The following is a 21,712-nucleotide window of genomic DNA, read 5'->3' on the forward strand; positions in this document are numbered from 1 at the left end:
TGAAGAATTTGGCTAGGGGATACTATAGGGGTGGTGTTTATGATGGGGTATGCGTGTGCGTGTAGGTTAGAATGATGGAAGGTGTTTTTTGAATAGAAGAGTTTTGATTTCTTTTCGGAAAAGTTTGATGTCTGTTGTTTTGGTCAGCAGTTTGGAGATGGTTGGGTTAATTTTCGCAGCCTGTGTCGCTAGAAGGTTGTCGTAAAGTTTCTTGCGTCGAGTTCCATTGAGAGGTGGGTGTCCTTGTTCTGTGTGTGAGGTTGCGGTATAGACGGTTGTTAAGGTAACTTGGTGCATCTCCATGGGTTACTTTGAATAGTAGACAGTAGAATTTGAATTGTGATCTTGCTTTTATCGGAAGCCAGTGCGAGTCTAAGTATGCATTAGTGATGTGGTCAAATTTATTAAGAGAGTAGATGAGTCTGAGGGCTGTGTTCTGAACGGCCTGAAGTTGTTTTATCATGCTGTTTGGGCATGATAAGTAGAGGCTGTTGCAGTAGTCTACAATGCTAAGCACCAGGGATTGGACAATGATTCTGTATTGATCTTTGTTGAAGAATTTTCTGATTTTTCTTAGGTTTCGCATGGTGAAGAAAGCTTTTTGGATGATTTTGTGGATTTGTGTCTGCATGGTGCAGCGTCTGTCTAGTTGTATTCCCAGAATTTTGAGGGTGCTCTGTACTGGATATTTGATTGCGTTAACTTCCAGTTCTGTAAAAGATGGTAATTTTTCCTTCTCTAATAGTAGGAATTTAGTTTTGTCCGCGTTTACCTTCAACTTATGGTTAGTCATCCAGTTTTCTACTGTTACCAGTGTTGTTGTCAGGCGTTCTGTGGAGCTGGGGTCTTGAATATCGAATGGGAGGAGGATGGTTATGTCGTCCGCGTAGCTGAATGAGGTTATATTTAGGGCATCTAGAGTTGTGCCTAAGGAAGCTATGAAGAGGTTGAAGAGTATGGGCGATAGTGGAGATCCTTGTGGTACTCCGCAGGGGTTACACCATGAGTCGGATATAAGATCTTTGGACTTAACTCTGTATGTTCTTGTTTTAAGGAAACCTTGAAACCAGTTAAGAACTCTACCTGAAATTCCTATGGCGTCTAGAATCTGGAGTAGTATGGGGTGGTCAACTAATTTGAAAGCTGCTGAAAGCTGCTGAGAGATCGAGTTGGATGATTAGCAGCTTGTTTCCTTTGCTGAGATGTTGTCGGGCAATATCTAGTAAGGATACCAATAGTGTTTCTGTGCTATTATTAGTTCTGAATCCTGATTGTGATGGGTGCAGAATGCGGTGGCCTCAAGGCAGTTGGAGAGAGATTGTGCAACAAGACCTTCTATTAGTTTGACGTATAGTGGGATGGAAGCGATTGGTCTATAATTTGTTGGGTTGTCTATTGGTCTTTTGAGGTCTTTCGGTATAGGAGTAATTATGATTTCGCCAAGTTCTGTTGGGAACTGACCTTCATTGAGAGTAGTTTGCAACCATAGCGTGAGATTAGCTTTGAATTTTGTGGATGCTGTAGCTAGTAGGTAGGGTGGGCAATTGTTCAGATCGCATGAAGATTTGCTGTATTTTTTGTAAAGTCGATCTAGGTCTGACCATTGTACTGTTGGGAAGTTGGTCCAGATCCTATCTGCTGAGATGGCATAGTCTAATGTGGAATTTATTAGTATCTCTTCTATGTTGTTTTGTGAGTTATTGAAAGTAGATCTGATTGTGATGATTTTGTGTTTGAAGTGATCCGCTAATTGGTGAGCTGTTGGAGACTGGTTTCCTTGGGTGGCTAGAAAAGGGTTGGTGTCAGTGAGATTTCATACGAGCTTGAAAAGTTTTTTTGTGTCTGGTTTTTCGGTGCCAATGAGTTTGGAATAGTATTCTTTCTGTTTTTCCTTCAGTTTGATTTTGTATTGCTACCAGGTCCTCGGTTCATACATTCACCTCTCACTATTGTCTGGATGTTTTCTCTAGATGGGACAGCCATCTTGGCCAGAGAGTATTACAAAATTTATTCTCCTAATTTGCCAACACTCCCACCATCCCTTCTGGTTAGCTTGGAGGTCACTCATGTGTGAGAATAGGCTGCCTGCTTGTCCTGGGATAAAGCACAGTTACTTACTCACAACCAACCCACCTCCTCTGGTTTCTTCTCTGCTAGCTATCTGAACTGAGGAGACTCGCCCTGCGCTGGGCGGGAAGGCACTCACGCATACACGGTACGGCTGACTTGAAACTTCTAAGTTTCTACAAGCAAGTTTGCTTGCAAGGCTGTCCGCATCGGGGCTCCCATTTGTGAGAATAGCTGCCTACTGTCCCTGGATAACAACTGTTACGGTAAGTAACTGTGCTTTATCTGCTTAATAGAAAGACTCAAATGTGAAATTACTAACAGAACATCTTCTCAAAAAAGTTCATTGAAAATTTGGGATTTTTTTTTTTTCTTTTAGTACTAAGTTGTGGGATTTAAAAAAAAAAAAAATTGCATTTAAAGTAGTGCCCATTATGAGGTTTTTTTTTCTAATTTTAATCACAGCAAGGTCTGTAAGTGAAGTTGAACATATCTGCTTACCTAATTGACTTCATAGATTTTCAAGTAAGTATATATATGTTCAGTTTTACTTGCAGACCTTGCTGTGGTTAAAAATGTCTGCTGGTCCCATGCAAAGTGATTAAGAGATTTTGCTTGCTTGTTTCCTGACTTTCTCTTCTCTTACAGGTGTAAAGTAACTCAATATGAGTGGTCTTGGTGACAGTTCGACAGAGCCTACTAACCATGATACCAGAAAGAGGAAGGGGTCCCCATGTGATGGATTGGTGCCTAGGTAAGCATACATTTTCGTCCTTGGTTCTTAGTTCCTCTCTTTATGAACGCTCATTCTACCTCACTATACTTGATCTCATGACATACCTATATGACACATGGCCCCTTGAAAGAAAAAGATTTTCCTATAACATAAGACTTGCCATACTGGGACAGACAGAAAGTCCATCAAGCCCAGTATCCTGTTTCCAACAGTGGCCAACCCAGGCCCCAAGTACCTAGCTAGAACCCAAATAGTAAAACAGATTTTATGCTGTTTATCTTAGGAATAAGCAGTGGATTTACCCAAGCAATCTCAATAATGGCCTATGGACTTCTCTTTAAAAAAAATTATCGAATCCTTTTTTAAACCCTGCCAAGCTAACTGATTTCATCACTTTCTCCAGCAACGAATTCCAGAGTTTAATTAATAATAATAATAATAATAACAGCTTATATACCGCAATACCGTGAAGTTCTATGCGGTTTACAAAGATTAAGCAAAGGTACAAATTGATTGACTTTAAGAGGGGAGGAAGAAAGAGGGTTAATAGGACAGGAAATCCATTTTTGAGGAGAGAGTGATCAATAGAACAAGTTAATCGCTATAGAGGGGAGAGAGAAGAGAGGATCAGTTGTCTAGATACTTTATAATAATAGATAATTAATAATAATAATAACTTTATTCTTTTATACCGCCATAACCAAAAGTTCTAGGCGGTTTACACTAAAAAGAGCTGGACAATCAGCAAAATACAATAATACAGTAAAAAAATACAAATATTTGTAAAATAGAATTTCAATAATAAAACTCACTAAGTAATAAACTTATTGAACAAAGTGGTCTTAATTAATTTCCGAAAACTGCAATAGCTTGCAGAATATATTTACCTAACCAAGATTGTTGCCTTCCAGCTTGAAATGCTAGGGTCCTATCTAAAAAGGTCTTATATCTACACCTATGTTCCCTCTAAGGATTGATGAGGTGTGTGCAAAAAAAAATATGCATGAGCGACAAGTTACATACTCCACAAATTTATGAGCAGGCGTGGAGGACGAGTGCCCGTGAGATTGTGGGAGGGTTAAATACTCAAAACTTAGAAGAATAATAATTTACTTAAAGTTTTTGCTTCGCCAGCTTTCTGGTATCTTTACATACAGAGGCGTACCTAGCATATGTAACACCCGGGGCCCATCATTTTTTGGCAACCCCCCCATCTGTACAAAAAACATGATTTTTAGTAGCCACACATCACACAAGAGTACCTAGGAAAAGGCAGCATCTTACATATTGCAGTGAGCAGTACATCAATACACCCATTGTAAAACTAAACAAGCCAGACCAGAACAGATCAATCCTAACAGAAAACCATGTCTTTCGAACACACATAACACAGAAAACACCTTTGCCTAGTATGGAATATGTCATCACAAACTAACCCCTCCCTCTTTTACAAAACTGTAGTGTGGATTTTAGCCACAGTGGTAACAGTTCTGATGCTCATAGAATTCTGAGCATCAGAGCTGCTACCACCACGGCTGGCGCTAAAAAACGCTCCACAGTTTTGTAAAAGGGGGGATAAAATAAAAAAACACAGCTTCAACGCTCTAGCTCAGGGGTGCCCAAACTTTTTGGGCTTGCGAGCTACTTTAAAATGACCAAGTCAAAATGATCTACCAACAATAAAATTAAAAAACACAAAGCACACTATACGCTGAGAAAATGTTAATTATCATTCCTATTCTGGGTTTTTTTCAAAGAGGTCAAGGCAGATGACTCTATGCATTGTCACCTCAGTAACAACCATACAAAATAGACAAATATACCCCTTTCCTTTTTATTAAACCACAATAGCAGTTTTAAGCACAGGGAACTGCGTTAAATGCCCAGTGCAGCTCTCGACGCTCATAGGCTCCCTGCGCTAAAAAACACTATTGCGGTTTAGTAAAAGGGGGCCATAGTGCAAAATATAGACAGCATATATAAATTCAGATACATTTTGATCACTAAATTTAAAAGAAAATCATTTTTCCTACCTTGTCTGGTGATTTCATGAGTCTCTGGTTGCACTTTCATCTTCTGACTGTGCATCCAATCTTTCTTTCCTTCTTTCAGCCTGAATGCTTCCTCTCCTCCAGACCTCATTCCCTCCCCTAACTTTTTCTTCCTCTCTCCCTGCCCTTTCTTTCTTTTTTCTCTCTTGATGCCCCCTTTCTTTTTTTTCTATTTCCCTTCTGTCTCCCTGCCTGCTCCCTTTCTTTCTTTCTCCCTACCCTCCACAAAGCCACTGCTGCCACCATCGGGGGAAACAGGCCCCAAAGCCACCGCCGCGGATGCCCCAAGTTCTCTCTGCTTCCCACTGTCGGGCCAAAAGCGTGCCGGGACAAAGGCGCGTGCAGACAATTGAGCGCAGCGTGGAGGTGCGCGCCTCAGAAAATTACTGTTTTTATGGCTCCGACGGGGGGTGTGTGTGGGGAACCCCCCACTTTACTTAATAGAGATCGTACCGCGTTGTGGGGGGTGTGGGGGGTTGTAACCCCCCACATTTTACTGAAAACTTCACTTTTTCCCTGTTTTTAGGGAAAAAGTTAAGTTTACAGTAAAATGTGGAGGGTTACAACCCCCCAAACCCCCCACAACGCGATCTCTATTAAGTTGACCCGAGATGCCCATAGCATACAACGTCTGAAACAAAAAGGGCCAAGATACCCTATCAAAAGCCTTCTCGGCATCAATTCCTAGAGTCAGAGCAAGAGCCTTCCACGCCTGGGCAGAATGAATAATATGGAACATCCGGCATTGGTTATTAAAGGTTTGCCAACCCTGAATAAAGCCCGCCTAATCGTCCTGTACCAGCTGTCTCAAATATCGTTGCAAACGACACACCAAGATCCCCGTAAAGATTTTATAATCTGTTCCAAGCAATGATATGGGGCGATGATAAGCTCTATCAGTTGGATCTTTTCCAGGTTTTAGCAACAAAGTGACCCCCGCCAACCTCCAAGACTGAAGCAATTCCCCCCCCCCCCATTCAAGCTATTAAAAAATTCTGTAAGGGGCTTAACCAAAAAGGAGCTAAAACATTTCTAAAATTTATTGGGAAATCCATCCAATCCTGGTGCTTTTCCTAAAGGAAGAGCCTTAATAGACAACAATGTTCCCTCTTCCTCAATAGGTCGGGAAAGCCAATTCACCTCCTCCAAAGATAACTTAGGAAGGGTCACCTGATCTAAATAAGCAACGACATCCCTTTCTGAAGTGGCGTCCTCCTCAGTATATAACTCAGTGCAATATTGGGTAAGAATATCTCCAATAGCACCGGATGGTCATCAATGCTGTCTTTTATCAAATCTTCCACCATTTTCCCTGGAACCAAGGTCAGACTCACCGGTCTGTAGTTCCCTGGGTCACCTCTCGATCCCTTTTTAAAGATGGGCGTAACATTGGCTATCTTCCAATCCTCTGGGATCACGCCTGTTTTCAGGGATAGATTGCAAACTTGCTGTAGTAGTTCCGCTATTTCCTCCTTTAGTTCTTTCAGAACCCTTGGGTGGATTCCGTCCGGGTTCGGCGATTTGTCAGTTTTTAATTTTTTTAACTGCCTGAGTAAGCCTTGAAGTTAGAAAAATTAAAGCCAGGCAGTTAGAAAAATTAAAAACTGACAAATCGCCGGGCCCGGATGGAATCCACCCAAGGGTTCTGAAAGAACTAAAGGAGGAAATAGCGGAACTACTACAGCAAGTTTGCAATCTATCCCTGAAAACAGGCGTGATCCCAGAGGATTGGAAGATAGTCAATGTTACACCCATCTTTAAAAAGGGATCGAGAGGTGACCCAGGGAACTACAGACCGGTGAGTCTGACCTCGGTTCCGGGGAAATGGCGGAAGCGTTGATAAAAGACAGCATCGTTGAGCAGTTTGAAAGAAATAAACTTCTAACCTCAAGCCAACATGGCTTCTGCAAGGGGAGATCATGCCTAACGAACTTACTGCTCTTCTTCGAAGGAATTAACAAATGGATGGACAAAGGGGACCCCATAGGCATCGTATATTTAGATTTCCAGAAAGCCTTTGACAAGGTACCCCATGAACGCCTACTTCGGAAACTGAAGAACCATAGGGTGGAAGGAGACGTACACAGATGGATCAGAAATTGGTTGGTGGGGAGGAAGCAGAGGGTCGGAGTGAAAGGCCACTACTCGGACTGGAGGAGGGTTACGAATGGTGTTCGCAGGGGTCAGTGCTCAGACCACTGCTATTCAATATATTTATAAATGATATAGAAACAGGGACGAAGTGCGAAATAATAAAATTTGCAGACAACACCAAACTATTTAGTGCTGCTCGGACCAAAGAGGACTGCAAAGAATTACAAAGGGACCTGAACAGGCTAAGGGGAATGGGCGACGAGATGGCAGATGAAGTTCAGTGTAGAGAAATGTAAAGTATTGCATGTGGGAAGCAGAAACTTGAGGTACAGCTATACGATGGGAGGGATGTCATTGACTGAGAGTACCTAAGAACGGGACTTGGGGGTAATAGTGGACGGGACAATGAAGCTGTCGGCATAGTGCGCAGCGGCCGCTAAGAGAGCAAATAGAATGCTGGGCATAATCAAGAAGGGTATTACAACCAGAACAAAATAAGTTATTCTGCCATTGTATCAGGCAATGGTGCCTCCGCATCTGGAGTACTGTGTCCAATACTGGTCACCTTACCTTAAAAAGGATATGGCGATGCTCGAGAGGGTTCAGAGGAGAGCGACACGTTTGATAAAGGGTATGGAAAACCTTTCATACACTGAGAGACTAGAGAAACTGGGGCTCTTTTCCCTGGAGAAGAGGAGAATTAGAGGGGATATGATAGAGACTTACAAGATCATGAAGGGCATAGAGAAAGTGGAGAGGGACAGATTCTTCCAACTTTCGAAAACTACAAGAACGAGAGGGCATTCGGAAAAGCTGAAAGGGGACAGATTCAAAACCAATGCTAGGAAGTTTTTCTTCACCAAGCGGGTGGTGGACACCTGGAATGAGCTTCCAGGGGGCGTGATAGGACAGAGAATGGTATTAGGGTTTAAGAAGGAATTGGATAATTTTCTGAAGGAAAAGGGGATAGAGGGGTATAGATAGAGGACTACTACACAGGTCCCGGACCTGTTGGGCTGCCGTGCGAGTGGACTGCTGGGCACGATGGATCTCTGTTGACCCAGCAGAGGCACTTCTTATGTTCTTAGGAGCGACAGAGCACTCCATCTGGACCCTGCAACTGAAGAATAAAATTTTGTGTACGCTGCTTATGAAGTTTATGCGCCAAAAGGCTCCCTGCCCTATTACCTGTCTCAAAATAAGTTTGCTTCAAAAGCTCAAGACGCTGCGAGATATCCTGCAACTCAAGCTCCTGAATAGCATCCTTCACTTTCTGAATCCGAGATAATACCTCTGAACGCCCACCCTCCCGCTTCTGCTGAGCCTCCAACCCCAGTAACTGGGCCCTGAGGCTCTCCACCTGTTGACTACGCTCTTTCCTACGAAAAGCCCCCAGAGATATAATCCTGCCTCTCATTACGCATTTCAAACCCTCCCAGAACATCACTGGAGATATCCCCTCAGTAAGATTAAACTGAATATATTCTTTAAGATTGTCCGTTAGCTGGGATATATTAGCCGGATATAACAAGAGCCCCTTATTCATTCGACAAAATGTCTGCCATGACGTTCCTCCCTACGATGTAAAGAGAACCAAACTAGAGAGTGGTCTGACCACACCCTAAATGCCATCTCCACCTCATCCACCCGTAATAAAACCTCCTTGGATACCCCACAAAAATCTATCCTAGAATAAGAATGGTGAACTTCTGAAAAAAAAAGAATAATCCCGGGCAACCGGATTGCTATGGTGCCAGGGATCTTTCAACCCCCAATGATCAAAAAGTTCCATAAGTTTTTTTCCTATCGTGATGACCACCCGCTGAGTTGTCCAAAGATGGCTCCCATGACAAATTAAAATCTCCCCCCAATACCACATGTCCCTCTACATGGTCCTGCATCATCATTCCCAACTCCTCAAAGAAGTGTCCCTGTTCTTTGTTAGGGGCATAGATATTAATGCACGTAAAAAGTTCTTGATCAATAGTAACTTTCACAAGCAAATAACGCCCCTGTTTATCCCTTTCAGCCTCATGCACTTCAGGAGACAAATCGTTCACTATAAAATACCCACCCCATTTTTCCTCCCTACAAGAAGCCAGATACAAATGCGGATAGTTTTTATGATGGAGATAATGTTCATGCTGTGGTCTTAAATGAGTCTCCTGTATAAAACCTATCCCCACCCGTAATAATTTTGCTTCCTTGAATAACAGCTGACGCTTCTTGGGGTCATTCAGACCCCGCACATTAAATGTCATCCAACGAAGCATACTAAAAGTCAAGAATATAGGCAAATACTATCCCACACATGAATGAACCATCCAATACTCCCCAAACCCATAACAACCAAAAGATCACACAGCCCGCATCCAGAACCCTAAAAACCCCTCCCCTCTCTTCTCCCCCCACAACCCTCCAACCAATAGAACTTCCAGCATATCCCCCCTACACCCCACAGAAATATCCAAGGACCTCACCACCAATGCCAGTAAATACATAATACCCACAACATCATACAACAGCCCCCATCAAGCACAACAACCCAACCTTCCCACCCTACCGTCACCACACACCCATAACCCAAACCAACACACATTCAAGATAAACATGGCTCCAGCCCACATAAGAGACCAATCCATATTGAGCTGAGTCTAAAACTCACCCCCTGTTCCACCATAAACCCACAAAAGTTTTGAATCCTTCGGGTAGGGTGTGCTGCGGCATCGGAATGATGCTGTAAGCGCTGACCACTTTTCTCCCCCCTACGCCAATGGGACTGACTCGATACCCCACTCCTTTGGGGTTGAGCTGAGTCCGGCCAAAGCTGGGCATGTTGCAAAAACAACCGGGCCTCCTCGGGCGTCGACACTTTATGCACTTGATTCTGCAGGGGAAACGAAAGTCAAAAAGGATAAGTCCACTTATAGCGTATCTGTTGAGCCATCAAGCATTTAGTGATGAACCGAAACTCCCGCCGCTTTCAAAGAGTGAGGGCAGACATATCCGCATACATCTCAACTTTCGCGCCTTACCACTCAATGTGACTCACTTGCCTCGCCACAGCCAACACCTGTTCTTTTATCGGGAAGCGATGAAATCAGGCAATAAGATCTCTCGGACGATTCAGTAGGGTCCCCCCAACTGCCCGATGAACTCTCTCGAACTTCAAGGTAGGGAGAACAGTTGAATCTGCCCCTGTACAAACTTCACACAAATAGCACGCAGGATCTCCAACGATTGAGAGCTTGCTTGTTCCAGTACACCATGCGCCTACAGATTGTTATGCCGGGCTCTATTTTCCAAATCCTCTGTCTTTAACAATAACTCATCATATTTATCCTCAACTCCCTTACAGCGCTGTTGCAAGCTTAAAATGTCTCCATCATGGTCAATGACCCCCTCCTCAAATTCACCCAATTTCTGGCCCATATCCTCCACTGTCTTATGCAATGCAGCGACGTCGGTATGCAATTCTTTCTGCATCGCCATCATAGTATTTTTTAGGTCAGTAAACCAACCTTGAAGCTCTGTACGCGTCACTGGCCCTTCCGCCGTAGTAACTCCCAAAGCCATCGGCAGGCGCTCCACACTCAATGCACTTGATGTATCGCCGATGTTCCGTGAAGTACAGGCCACATCCCCAGGTGCCATGGCTTGAAAACCAAAAGTACGCAAATCAGTCTTCGATTTTTTTTTTTGACGCTGCTGTCATACCAAGGGGCTGTTGCAGAGTAGGAATGCCAAAAGTCACGCAGAAAGGCCCTCCAAAATGCTATTTATAAGCAAAAATAAGTCAGGTGGAGAGGAGCTCACCTCTCACGCAGCCATCATTGGGATGACGTCACTGGAAGTCCGACTCCCAGAATTTCGATACTTTCTCTGGTTTGTTTTGTTTTAAATCTACTTAGTAGCTTCATCTCATGCCCCCTAGTCCTAGTATTTTTGGAAAGAGTGAACAAGCATTTCACATCTACCCTTTCAACTTCACTCAGTATTTTATAGACCTCTGTCATATCATCCCTGAGCATCGCTTCTCCAAGCTGAAGAGCCCTAGCCGCTTTAGCCTTTCCTCATAGGGAAGGCAGCCCCAGGGCCGCCATCAGGGCAGTACTACCAGTCCTGCATTCAGGGGCCTGGATGTGACAGGGGGCCCGGGCTCCCCCAGGGTCCTAGGCAGTGTTCCCTCTAAGGCAGCGGTCTCAAACATGCGGCCCGCGTGTGGCTCTCCAGGTTTTATTTGTGGCCCGCGGTCTGGAGGCGATCATTCTCTTCCTTTTGGAGCAGCAGCCGGCTCGTTCGTTCAAAGCCGCGGGTTGGCGGCTCTTTGCGCTATCCACTCCTGCATCGGAAGCCTCTCTGACATCACAACATCAGAGAGGCTTCAGACGCAGGCACGGATCTCGCGAGGAGCCGCCACCCGCGGCTTTGAACGAATGAGCCGGCCAGACACGCTGCTGCTCCAGTGGCGTACCAAGGGGGGGGGCGGTCAACTGTTCTCCTTAGCGTGCGGCTCGCGGCTCGTCTAGAGCAGTGGTGCCCAACCTGCTTCCCTTCCCTTCTCACTGCTGCCATTGGGGATCAGGCCGGCACCGTGTCTTTGATCTCCCTGCTGGACCGACCAACTCTCGCGGCGGCCCGACGTCAATTCTGACGTCGAGAGGACGTTCTGGCTAGCCAATCGCTGCCTGGCTGCCCGGAACGTCCTTTCCGACGTTAGAATTGACGTCGGGTGGGGAGAAGCAGGGACATTTCGGTCTGTTCCCGATTGCGGCAGCGGCAGCAGCCCATTCCGCGGCGGTGGTGGCATGGGGGAGGCAGGAAGGAAGAAAGAAAGAAGGTGTGGGGGGGACAGGGAGCCAGAAAAAAAAAGCAAAAAATGGGGCACGGAGGAAGGAAGGAAGAAAGAAAGAAGGGGGGGACAGGGAACCAGAAACAAAGCAAAAAATTGGGGCACAGAATCAGAGAAAGACAGACATAGAGAAAGAAAGAAAAAGTTGGGGGAGGGAATGAGGTCTGGAGGAGAGGAAGCATACAGGAGGCTGAAAGAAGGGAAGAAATATTGGATGCACAGTCAGAAGAATAAAGTGCAACCAGATGAAATTACCAAACAAAGGTAGGAAAATGATTTTATTTTCAATTTAGTTATCAAAATGTGTCTGAATTTATATATGCTGTCTATATTTTGCACTATGGCCCCCTTTTACTAAATCGCAATAGTGTTTTTTAGTGCAGGGAGCCTATGAGCGTCGAGAGCAGCGCTGGGCATTTAGCGCAGTTCCCTGCGCTAAAAACTGCTATTGTGGTTTAATAAAAAGGATGGGGGGTATATTTGTCTATTTTTGTATGGTTGTTTCTGAGGTGACAATGCATAGAGTCATCTGCCTTGACCTAAACTAAACTAAACTAAACCTTAGGTTTGTATACCGCGCCATTTCCACAAGCGTAGAGCTCAGCACGGTTTACAGGGTTAGGTTGAAAAGGAGCTACAATGAAGGGTTATAGGAAAGGATCTAGAAAGATAAAGAGGGACAGGGAACCAAAAAGCGGGAAGTGTTAGATTTTTGAAAAGAGCCAAGTTTTCTTTGAAAAAACCCAGACTAGGAATGATAATTAACATTTTCTCAGCGTATAGTGTGCTTTGTGTTTTTTTATTTTATTTTTGGTAGATCATTTTGACTTGGTCATTTTAAAGTAGCTCGCAAGCCCAAAAAGTTTGGGCATCTCTGAGCTAGAGCGTTGAAACTGTGTATTTCTATTTTATCCCCCCTTTTACAAAACTGTGGAGCGTTTTTTAGCGCCAGCCGTGGTGGTAGCAGCTCTGATGCTCAGAATTCTATGAGCGTCAGGGCTGTTACCATCGTGGCTAAAATCCACACTACAGTTTTGTAAAAGGGGGAGGGGTTCGTTTGTGATGACATATTCCATACTAGGCGAAGGTGTTTTCTGTGTTCTTTGTGTTTGAAAGACATGGTTTTCTGTTAGGATTGACGATGTAGGATTGATCTGTGCTGGTCTGGCTTGTTTAGTTTTACAATGGGTGTACTGCAATATGTAAGATGCTGCCTTTTCCTAGGTACTCATGTGTGACGTGTGGTTTGTTACTAAAAATCATGTTTTTCTTACAGATGGGGGGGAGGGGGGTGCCAAAAAATGATGGGCCCCGGGTGTTACATATGCTAGGTACGCCACTGTATGTAAAGATACCAGAAAGCTGGCGTAGCAAAAACTTTAAGTAAATTGTTATTCTTCTAAGTTTTGAGTATTTAACCATCCCACAATCTCACGGGCACTCGTTTCAAGTTTATTGAGATTTTGATTTAAACGCAATATCAAATATTTTCAATGCGTATAACAAAAATAAATTTGGGGAAATAAATAAAACCATTTGAACAATAAACATACAAACATATCCATAGATGATTAAAAATACATAAGGAGTACAAGGATAAACTACATTTGTTTAAAAATGTGTCCTCCGTGCCTGCTCATAAATTTGTGGAGTAAACTTGTCGCTCATGCATATTTTTTTTTGCACACACCTCATCAATCCTTAGAGGAAACATTGGTCCACCGGGAAAAATGGTAGAGTCACTGATAAAGGACAGCATCATTGATCACCTTGACGGACACGGGCTGATGAGAACCAGTCAGCACGGTTTTAGCAAAGGCAGATCGTGTTTGACGAACTTGCTGCACTTCTTTGAGAGAGTAAACAGACAGAAAGACAAGGGCGATCCAGTCGACATTGAATATCTGGATTTTCAGAAGGTGTTTGACAAGGTTCCAAGGTTCGACAAGGGTGAAATACTCACGTGGATTAAAAACTGGCTGGAGCATAGGAAACAGAGAGTGGGGGTAAATGGACAATACTCGGACTGGAAGAGCGTCACCAGTGGGGTGCTGCAGGGCTCAGTGCTTGGACCCGTGTTCTTTAACATCTTTATAAATGATCTGGACATAGGTACGACGAGCGAGGTGATTAAATTTGCAGATGATACAAAGTATTCAGAGTAGTAAAGACACAGGGGTATTGCGAAGATCTGCAACGTGACATAATCAAGCTTGAGGAATGGGCATCGACATGGCAGATGCGATTCAACATGGATAAGTGTAAAGCGATGCATGTCGGTAACAAAAATCGCATGCACGAATACAGGATGTCTGGGGCGGTACTTGGAGAGACCTCCCAGGAAAGGGACTTGGGAGTTTTGATCGACAAGTCGATGAAGATGTCCACACAATGTGCGGCAGCAGCAAAAAGGGCAAACAGAATGCTAGGAATGATAAAGAAGGGGATCATGAACAGATCAGAGAAGGTTATCATGCCGCTGTACCGGGCCATGGTACGCCCTCACCTGGAGTACTGCGTCCAGCACTGGTCGCCGTACATGAAGAAGGACACGGTACTACTCGAAAGGGTCCAGAGAAGAGCGAGGTTAAGGGGCTGGAGGAGCTGCCGTACAGCGAAAGATTAGAGAAACTGAGCCTCTTCTCTCTCGAACAGAGGAGATTGAGAGGGGACATGATCGAAACATTCAAGGTACTGAAGGGGATAGACTTAGTAGATAAGGACAGGTTGTTCACCCTCTCCAAGATAGGGAGAACAAGAGGGCACTCTCTAAAGTTGAAAGGGAATAGATTCCGTACAAACGTAAGGAAGTTCTTCTTCACCCAGAGAGTGGTAGAAAGCTGGAACGCTCTTCCAGAGGTTGTTATAGGGGAAAACACCCTCCAAGGATTCAAGACAAAGTTAGACTAGTTTCTGCTGAACAAGAACGTGCGCTGGTAGGGCTAGTCTCAGTTAGGGTGCTGGTCTTAGACCAGAGGGCCGCCGCGTGAGTGGACTGCTGGGCATGATGGACCACTGGTCTGACTCAGCAGTGGCAATTCTTATGTTCTTATGTTCTTATGCTTCTGCTGTGCACAACAATAAACAATAAACACTGCTGTCATACTTTTTTATGTCCCCTGCCAATTTCCTGATAGCACCCTCCCGGACAAAAGAGGGGGGAAGGGGTGCGTGGGGGGGGGGGGGGGGGGCCCAATAGGATTGCTCAGTAAGGGGCTCAGAAATTTCTGATGGCGGCCCTGGGCGGCCCAAACCTTTTATCATTTTTGTTGCTCTTCTCTGTACCTTTTTAATTCCGCTATATCTCTTTTGAGATACGGTGACCAGAACACACAGTTATTCAAGTTGTGGCCATACCATAGAGCGATACAAGGGCATTATAACATTTTCATCTTTGTTTTCCATTCCTTTCCTGATAATTCTAACATTCTATTTGCTTTCTTAACTGCTGTTGCACATTGAACTGAGGGTTTCAATGTATTTGAAGGTTATCCCAGGACAAGCATAAGAACATAAGAATTGCCGCTGCTGGGTCAGACCAGTGGTCTATCGTGCCCAACAGTCCGCTCATGCGGCAGCCCTTAGGTCAAAGACCAGTTCCTTGAGTCTAGCCTTACCTGCGTACGTTCTGGTTCAGCATATTCTCACATGTGGGAGACATCATCCACAGAGCTCTTGTATGAACAGCTTTAAAGTGTATCGCCACTTTAAGTTTTTAGAAACTTTGCGACTGCTGGCACCGCACATGCGTGCATTCCTTCCTGCCCAATGTAGGCTTGCGGTTCCCCAGTTCTTCATTTTCTGCGAACAAAGTAGTTTTTTGACTGAACTCTGTTCAGTTTGCTTTGCCTTCCCACTTCACATCTTTTTTTTCTCTGATATATTTTTTTTTTTGGTTTACTTTTCTAGTTTACAAATTTTATTTTCTTTGGTTAAAAAAAATAAAAATCTAAAGAGTGTGGAGGGGCTTAATCGAAAGGAACATCTAAGTCCGTTTTTGTCTAAGTTGCAAGTCGTCCAAAGTCAAAAAATCAACGTTGTTTTCGAAAATCATCTTGTCTATACGTTCAGCTTGCCTGATCATCCAGATGGCTAAATCGTCCATCTTTATACCACATTTTTGTCCAACTTTTCGTCCAAGTCCAAAACGCCTAGAAACAGACCTTTTGGATGTAGGAGGGGTCTGCAAAGTGATGGACAGGGCACCTAAACAGTGGGCTACCTTACAGGGCACTGCTGTGAACTTCACAAAAAGGGTGCCATGTAATCATCTAACTACAGCTCCCTTATAGGTGAGCCCCCAAACCACCTCCAGAATCTCCTAGACCCACCTATCTACCACCCCAATAACCCTTATGGCTGCAGGAGCCACTTATAGAGCAGTATAAAAGGGGTTTTGTTTTTGTTTTTTAGGGAGTGCACATGTTTCACCATCAATGCAGTCATTATACAGTGGCTTATGGGCAAGGGTCCTCCTCTCCCTGGGTCCTTAACCCACGCCCAAGACCACTTAAGACGCCTTTGTGCAGCGTGACTAGGATTTCCTATGGTAGGCTGCCAGGTGCTGATGTTCTGGAGGAAGAATTTAAAAGTTGTGATTATGATTTTTAGGGGGGGTTGGTGATCACTGGGGTAGTGTGTGGGGGTCTGTACTATGTGTTTGTAGTTCTTATCCGGTCACTTTAGGTTGGTTTTTGTGACCTAGACCATGTTTTAAATGGTCTAAGTCACAATGTCCAAGTGTTGTAAAACGTTTGGTTATACATGCAGTACGACTAAGTCTAAGCTGGCCCACGTCCCAACCAATTCCCGCCCTCAACACTCCTCCTGAAATGCCCCGTTTAGCTCTGGTTGTTCAGCGGCACTGTGAAGGCCTAGGTCGTTTATAAATATGTCCAAAACCCGGTTTTATTTTCGACACTTGGGCGTATTTTGACAATGTTCGTCCAAGTGCCAACTTAGGCCGTTTTTTGGCCGTGTTTCACTTTCGATTATAAGCCCCTTAACTTTCTTCTTTTCTCGTTGGCTCCAGTGCATCGATTCACTACTTCAAGACATCGACCTTCTTCTACTCGACATTTGAAGTTAAGGAAGCATCAATCTCCATCAAGTATTTCGAAGTGCAAAAGAGCTTTATCCTCCTCTTCCTTGGATCGATACCAAAGTCGTCAAAGTATTGATCCCCTCGACACATATCTTCTCTAAAGCTTCTCTACGATTCTGATTTACAGTCTGAATCTGAGGCTGACCACTCTGGTTCTGCAACTGAGGCTTATGATACCCGTCTCCTCAGAAAACTCTAAAGACAAGATCTTCAACAGAAAGACTGCCTCTTTTACTAAATACATTAGGCAGCTAGGAAAAAACCTACCTGTCAAACTGGAATCTGACTCTGGCTTCAGAGCTGAATACTTAGAAGCCTTGAACTATGATGAGCTTCCCAAAGATCTCCTCAAATTATCACTTCATGTTATTCTCAAAGAGACTCTTCACAAGAATTAGGAAACACCCCTAACTGTCACTGTAGCTCCAAGAAAATTTGATTCTATTTATAGAATCTTTTCTCCAGGATTTGATAAACCACAACTTCAACATCAGTCATTACTTGTGCAATCAACCTTGAAAAAGTATTTTGCTTTGAGGGTTTATGCCTCAGTGCCACCAGGGCGAGATGGACAAATTTGGACATTGCCTTTACAAAATTCTATGCTGACAAACAGAGTCCTTAATTATAATTTCTACATGTCCTGTTACCTTTAAATATCTGGTACGAAAATTACCTTCATTTGACAAATATATTCCTGCACATCTTGAGGAATTTCGCAACATTTTTCAAACTCACCTAAACCAGAAAGTCATTGGTGAGATCTGCTTATGATGCCTTTGAGTTGTCATCTAGAACATCTGCTATGTCAGTGACCATGAGACACCTGAGAGACTCGAAAATGGACATCAGCTTCCAAGATAGATTAGCTAATATTCCCTGTTTGGCAGAATAACTTTTTGGTGATTTCATTGAGGTGGCCACACAAAAGTTAACTCAACATGAAAAGAATTGGAATTCTTTAGTCAGAATAAAGTCTAAGCCTCTCTCAGTTTCACAGTCATCTAAACCTCTCTCTTCATATCAGAGGCAATTTTCTACCAAACCTTCTGTCTCCTGTCCACCTCAGCAAAAGAAGCAAAAGCAACAGCAGCCTCAAAATCTCAAGCTGCTCATTCTTTTTGACATGCTCATGGAAACCATAGCCGCTGTCCCTCTCAGCCTCTCCCTCAGCTAATTGGAGGTCAACTCCAACTATGCCATCCATGCTAGACGATGATAACAACCGACCTGTGGGTTCTCAAGGTCATTCAAGAGGATTACTCTCTTCATTTCATCACTACACCTCCAAATCATCCTCCAAGAGAGTCTTCTTTAAACCCTCAGCAGACGTCCATTCTTCTTCGGGAGATAGAATCTCTACTCCATCTGAATGCCATAGAGAGAGTACCTCCTGTTCAAAAGAATCAGTGCTTCTACTTCCGGTATTTTCTCCATCCCAAAGAAGATGGGAGGTCTGTGTCCAATTTTAGACCTCAGGGACTTGAACAAATGCTTGGTAAAAGAAAACTTTTGCATGTTGTCCTTGGTGACTCTTTGGGCTAGATTCACTAAGCCCACCGATCAAGTTCCGACCAGTTAGCGACCCATTTGCGGCCCGATTTCCATCTGACACGATTCTCTAATCTCTGTCTCGATCATCCTTCGATCCGCGCATGCAAATGAGGGGAACAGCATTCAAATGTAGGCAGGTAGTGATTACTAATCAAAATGAGGGACACAGATTGGCCTGTCTGATCCAAAAATAAGGAACTGCTGAGGACCAGTCGCTCAAGTCCTTTCTGACTGCCCTACCTTCTGCCGCCCTGCTTCTCTGCTCTCTGCCCCCGATCTCCTGTTCTCTGCTTTGACTCTCGTGCCCTTCCCCGCAGTGTAAGCCCGTGGTTTTAACCCTCAGATAGACCTGTTTGCGTCCCTCCACAATCAGAAGCTGCCTCAATTCTGTTCCAGACAATACTTTCCGCAATGTCTAGAGGCAGATGCTTTTTTCCTGGAGTGCACACACAAATTATTTTATGCATTCCCACCAATTCCTCTCATTCTCAAGTCACTAGTCAAGCTCAAGCAAGAATTGGCCACCATGATCCTGATAGCCCCTCGGTGGCCCAGACAGCCATGGTTCTCCCTTCTACTTCAGCTCAATGTCAAAGAACCAATACCACTGCAGAACTTTCCATCTCACACAGAGTTGAGGATCTCTCTTACATCTCAATCTACAGTCCTTGCACCTGACAGCTTGGTACCTTTAGGGATAACCTCAGCTGACACTAATCTTTCTGATCCTGTCCAGGTCATTTTGGATGCATCCAGAAAACCTTCTACACAGCAGTACTATCAACATAAGTGAACATGGTTTTCTACGTAGTGTACTGCTTCATCCTCCTCCATATCTTCAGTACTGGATTATCTTCTGCATTTATCCAACTCAGGTCTTAAAACCACTTCAGTTAGAGTTCATCTTAGTGCTATAAGTGCTTTTCATGGACCAGCTGTGCAGCTGGGCTGAAGGTGAATTAAATGTTATGCTGTGAAAACTTATTCCAGTGCAATAGATGTGTCATTCTGGAGAAGCGGATTATCTCCCCATGGCCATGAGTCTGTGCAGAAGAAATCCATTCTGGAGTTTTTCTGTAATCCTCCTACTTCACTGGTAGCTCTACTGCCATCTACAGTTTTTCCTTTTGCATGTGAGCTGTAAGGAGTGTTTCTGATCTGCTCTCCTCTTTTTTTACATTTTATTCAGTTATTTTTGTGGTTTTTCAAGTGTTTTTTTGCGCCAAAATCCTATCAGCAGCCATCTTGGATTTTAGCAATTTTATTTTTTTTCTAAAGTTTTTCCTGCAGCTCCAGAACTTGTTGGGATGGAGTCCTTGGGCTGTTTTATTACTAATCTATGCCAGGAATGCGCAAACACAGTACCTCAGGAGCATCCTTGTGCCATGTGCCGTGCCACACCTGAGGGAGAGGCGGGAGGGTCCAGCTTAGCCTCTCCTTTGTGCTTTAGGGCTGAAGAAAGGGAGGCTAGCCCAGTGGTTCAAGCATTTTTCTTTTCTGGACCTAGAAATGGTGATTGCCCTGTGCAACAGGGTGTGGAAGACGCAGAGTCCAAGAAATGTAAATTACAGCCATCCTCGGGTGACTACCTGGTATGGCTTTTTCTCCTGAATTTGTTAATTTAATGTGGAAAGCCTTTCAGGAAAGTCGTCTTTTCCAGGCAAAGACGGGCTGCGCTTTGGATGCTGCTTGTGAGTGCTCGGCCCATCTGGGTGTGTTTCCTTCACAGTCAAAATTGCCCAGTGCTTGAGAGATCACTTTGATGGGGACCAAAATGATGAGTCTCTCACTGTTCCCTTATTGTCTCAAGATGCGCTTCCCCTCTCAGGGAAGTTGGGCACTTTGGATCCTGGGGATGATCCCATATTCCTGCGTTTCTTTAAGCTCTCAGCACTGTTGGATCTCATTTCTGAGTCTTTGCATGAGCTGAATTTGGACTCAGCTAGTTCCATCTACTTCCTCCTCCTTTATGAGTGGAGTGAGGATTCAGTCTTCTGCATTTCCCTGGCATCTGGACATTAATGTTTTAGTCACTGAACAGTGGGATTATCCAGAGGGGTCCCTCAAGGTTATGAAAACCATGTCTCGGTTGTATCCTGTGGCATAGGATTGTCAACAACTTTTTGCCCAGCCTAAAGTGTATTCCTTGGTTGCGCAGGTCACTAAGTGCACCTCAATGAAGGAGATGTAGTGCTTAAGGACATGCAAGATCGCCATGTGAATGTGGTTCTCAAGTGGTTTTTCGAGGCATTGGCTTTGAGAAATAAAGCGGTCTCAGCAGCATACGTGCCTGTCTTTACAGACTATGTACTCTGAAGGGCGAGGAGCTTGTACCACAGCTCCTTTTGTCTGAAGTGGCAGATGCTCTCTGACATTATTCATGTCATAAGCCAAGGCTTATTAAATCTCTGCACGCAGAATGCTCTGGATTAGACAATGGATGGAGATTCCACCTCTAAAGCTACTCTCTGCAGACTCCCTTTTAAGGGTCAATTGTTATTTGGAAGGGATCTGTATGACCTTATGTCTTGTATAGTGTACTGTTGACCCAAGATTCTGCCTGTCAGCAGTCCCAAAATCTCTAGAGGTTCAGGTTGCACTAATTTTCATGGTTCCAGGCGGTCTCAACAGTATTCCTACTCCACTTCCCAGAGATTCTCCCAGAATTACAAGCAGAGGTTTGCCACACCCAGACAAAATCAGTATTCAGCACCCCGTGCTGTCACCTCCGCTAGGTAGTTGCAATGACACCAGTTCGGAGGCGGTCCCTCTCATGATAGGGGGCCAACTCTCAGACTTTCTACAGGCTTTGATTCAGATTTTGTCTGACTGCTGGGTTCAGGATATCATCCAGAGCGGCTATAAGCTGGAATTCATCCAGCCTATAACAGATTGGTTTGTGGACTTTCCTGTGGGGCACTAGGAAAAAGCGACTCAAGTGCAAGCCACTGTGAGTAGGCTGCTAGATATTCAGGCCATAGAGACTGTGCCACGTGAAGACTTGGGCTTGGGGAGATACTTCATATATTTTATTGTGCAAAAAAAAAAAAGCTCAGATGATTGGAGACTCATTCTAGACTTTAGGTGATCGCAATGCTCAGGATTCCGCATTTTTGCATGGGGACGGTTCGATCTATCATAGCATTGGAGTCTCCAGGGGAGTTCCTGGCCTCTCTGGATCTGACGAAGACCTACGCACATATTCCTATTTTCCCAGACCACAGAAAGCTCCTAAGGTTTCATGTCATGTAACA

General features: G+C 44.3%; 1 protein-coding gene across 16 annotated transcripts in view; it reads left to right on the forward strand.

Moving 5' to 3' along the window:
• The window catches only part of NCOA1 (nuclear receptor coactivator 1), a 631,796-nt gene that overhangs the window by 94,694 nt on the left and 515,390 nt on the right, over positions 1 to 21,712 (forward strand). For 15 of the 16 annotated variants that reach the window (XR_004538963.1, XR_004538966.1, XR_004538965.1 and 12 more), the window contains one exon: positions 2,716 to 2,821. Coding sequence is in view for 12 of the 16 variants with exons in the window: in XM_033939863.1 (XP_033795754.1) it covers positions 2,733 to 2,821 (89 nt within the window). In the remaining 4 variants the exon portion in view is untranslated. Of the gene's footprint in view, positions 1 to 2,312; positions 2,334 to 2,715; positions 2,822 to 21,712 lie in introns of those variants that run through there. The other variant, XM_033939869.1, reaches the window with a different exon arrangement.

This window comes from Geotrypetes seraphini, chromosome 3 (genome assembly GCF_902459505.1).
Source record: "Geotrypetes seraphini chromosome 3, aGeoSer1.1, whole genome shotgun sequence".
Classification (NCBI taxonomy): Eukaryota; Metazoa; Chordata; class Amphibia; order Gymnophiona; family Dermophiidae; genus Geotrypetes; species Geotrypetes seraphini.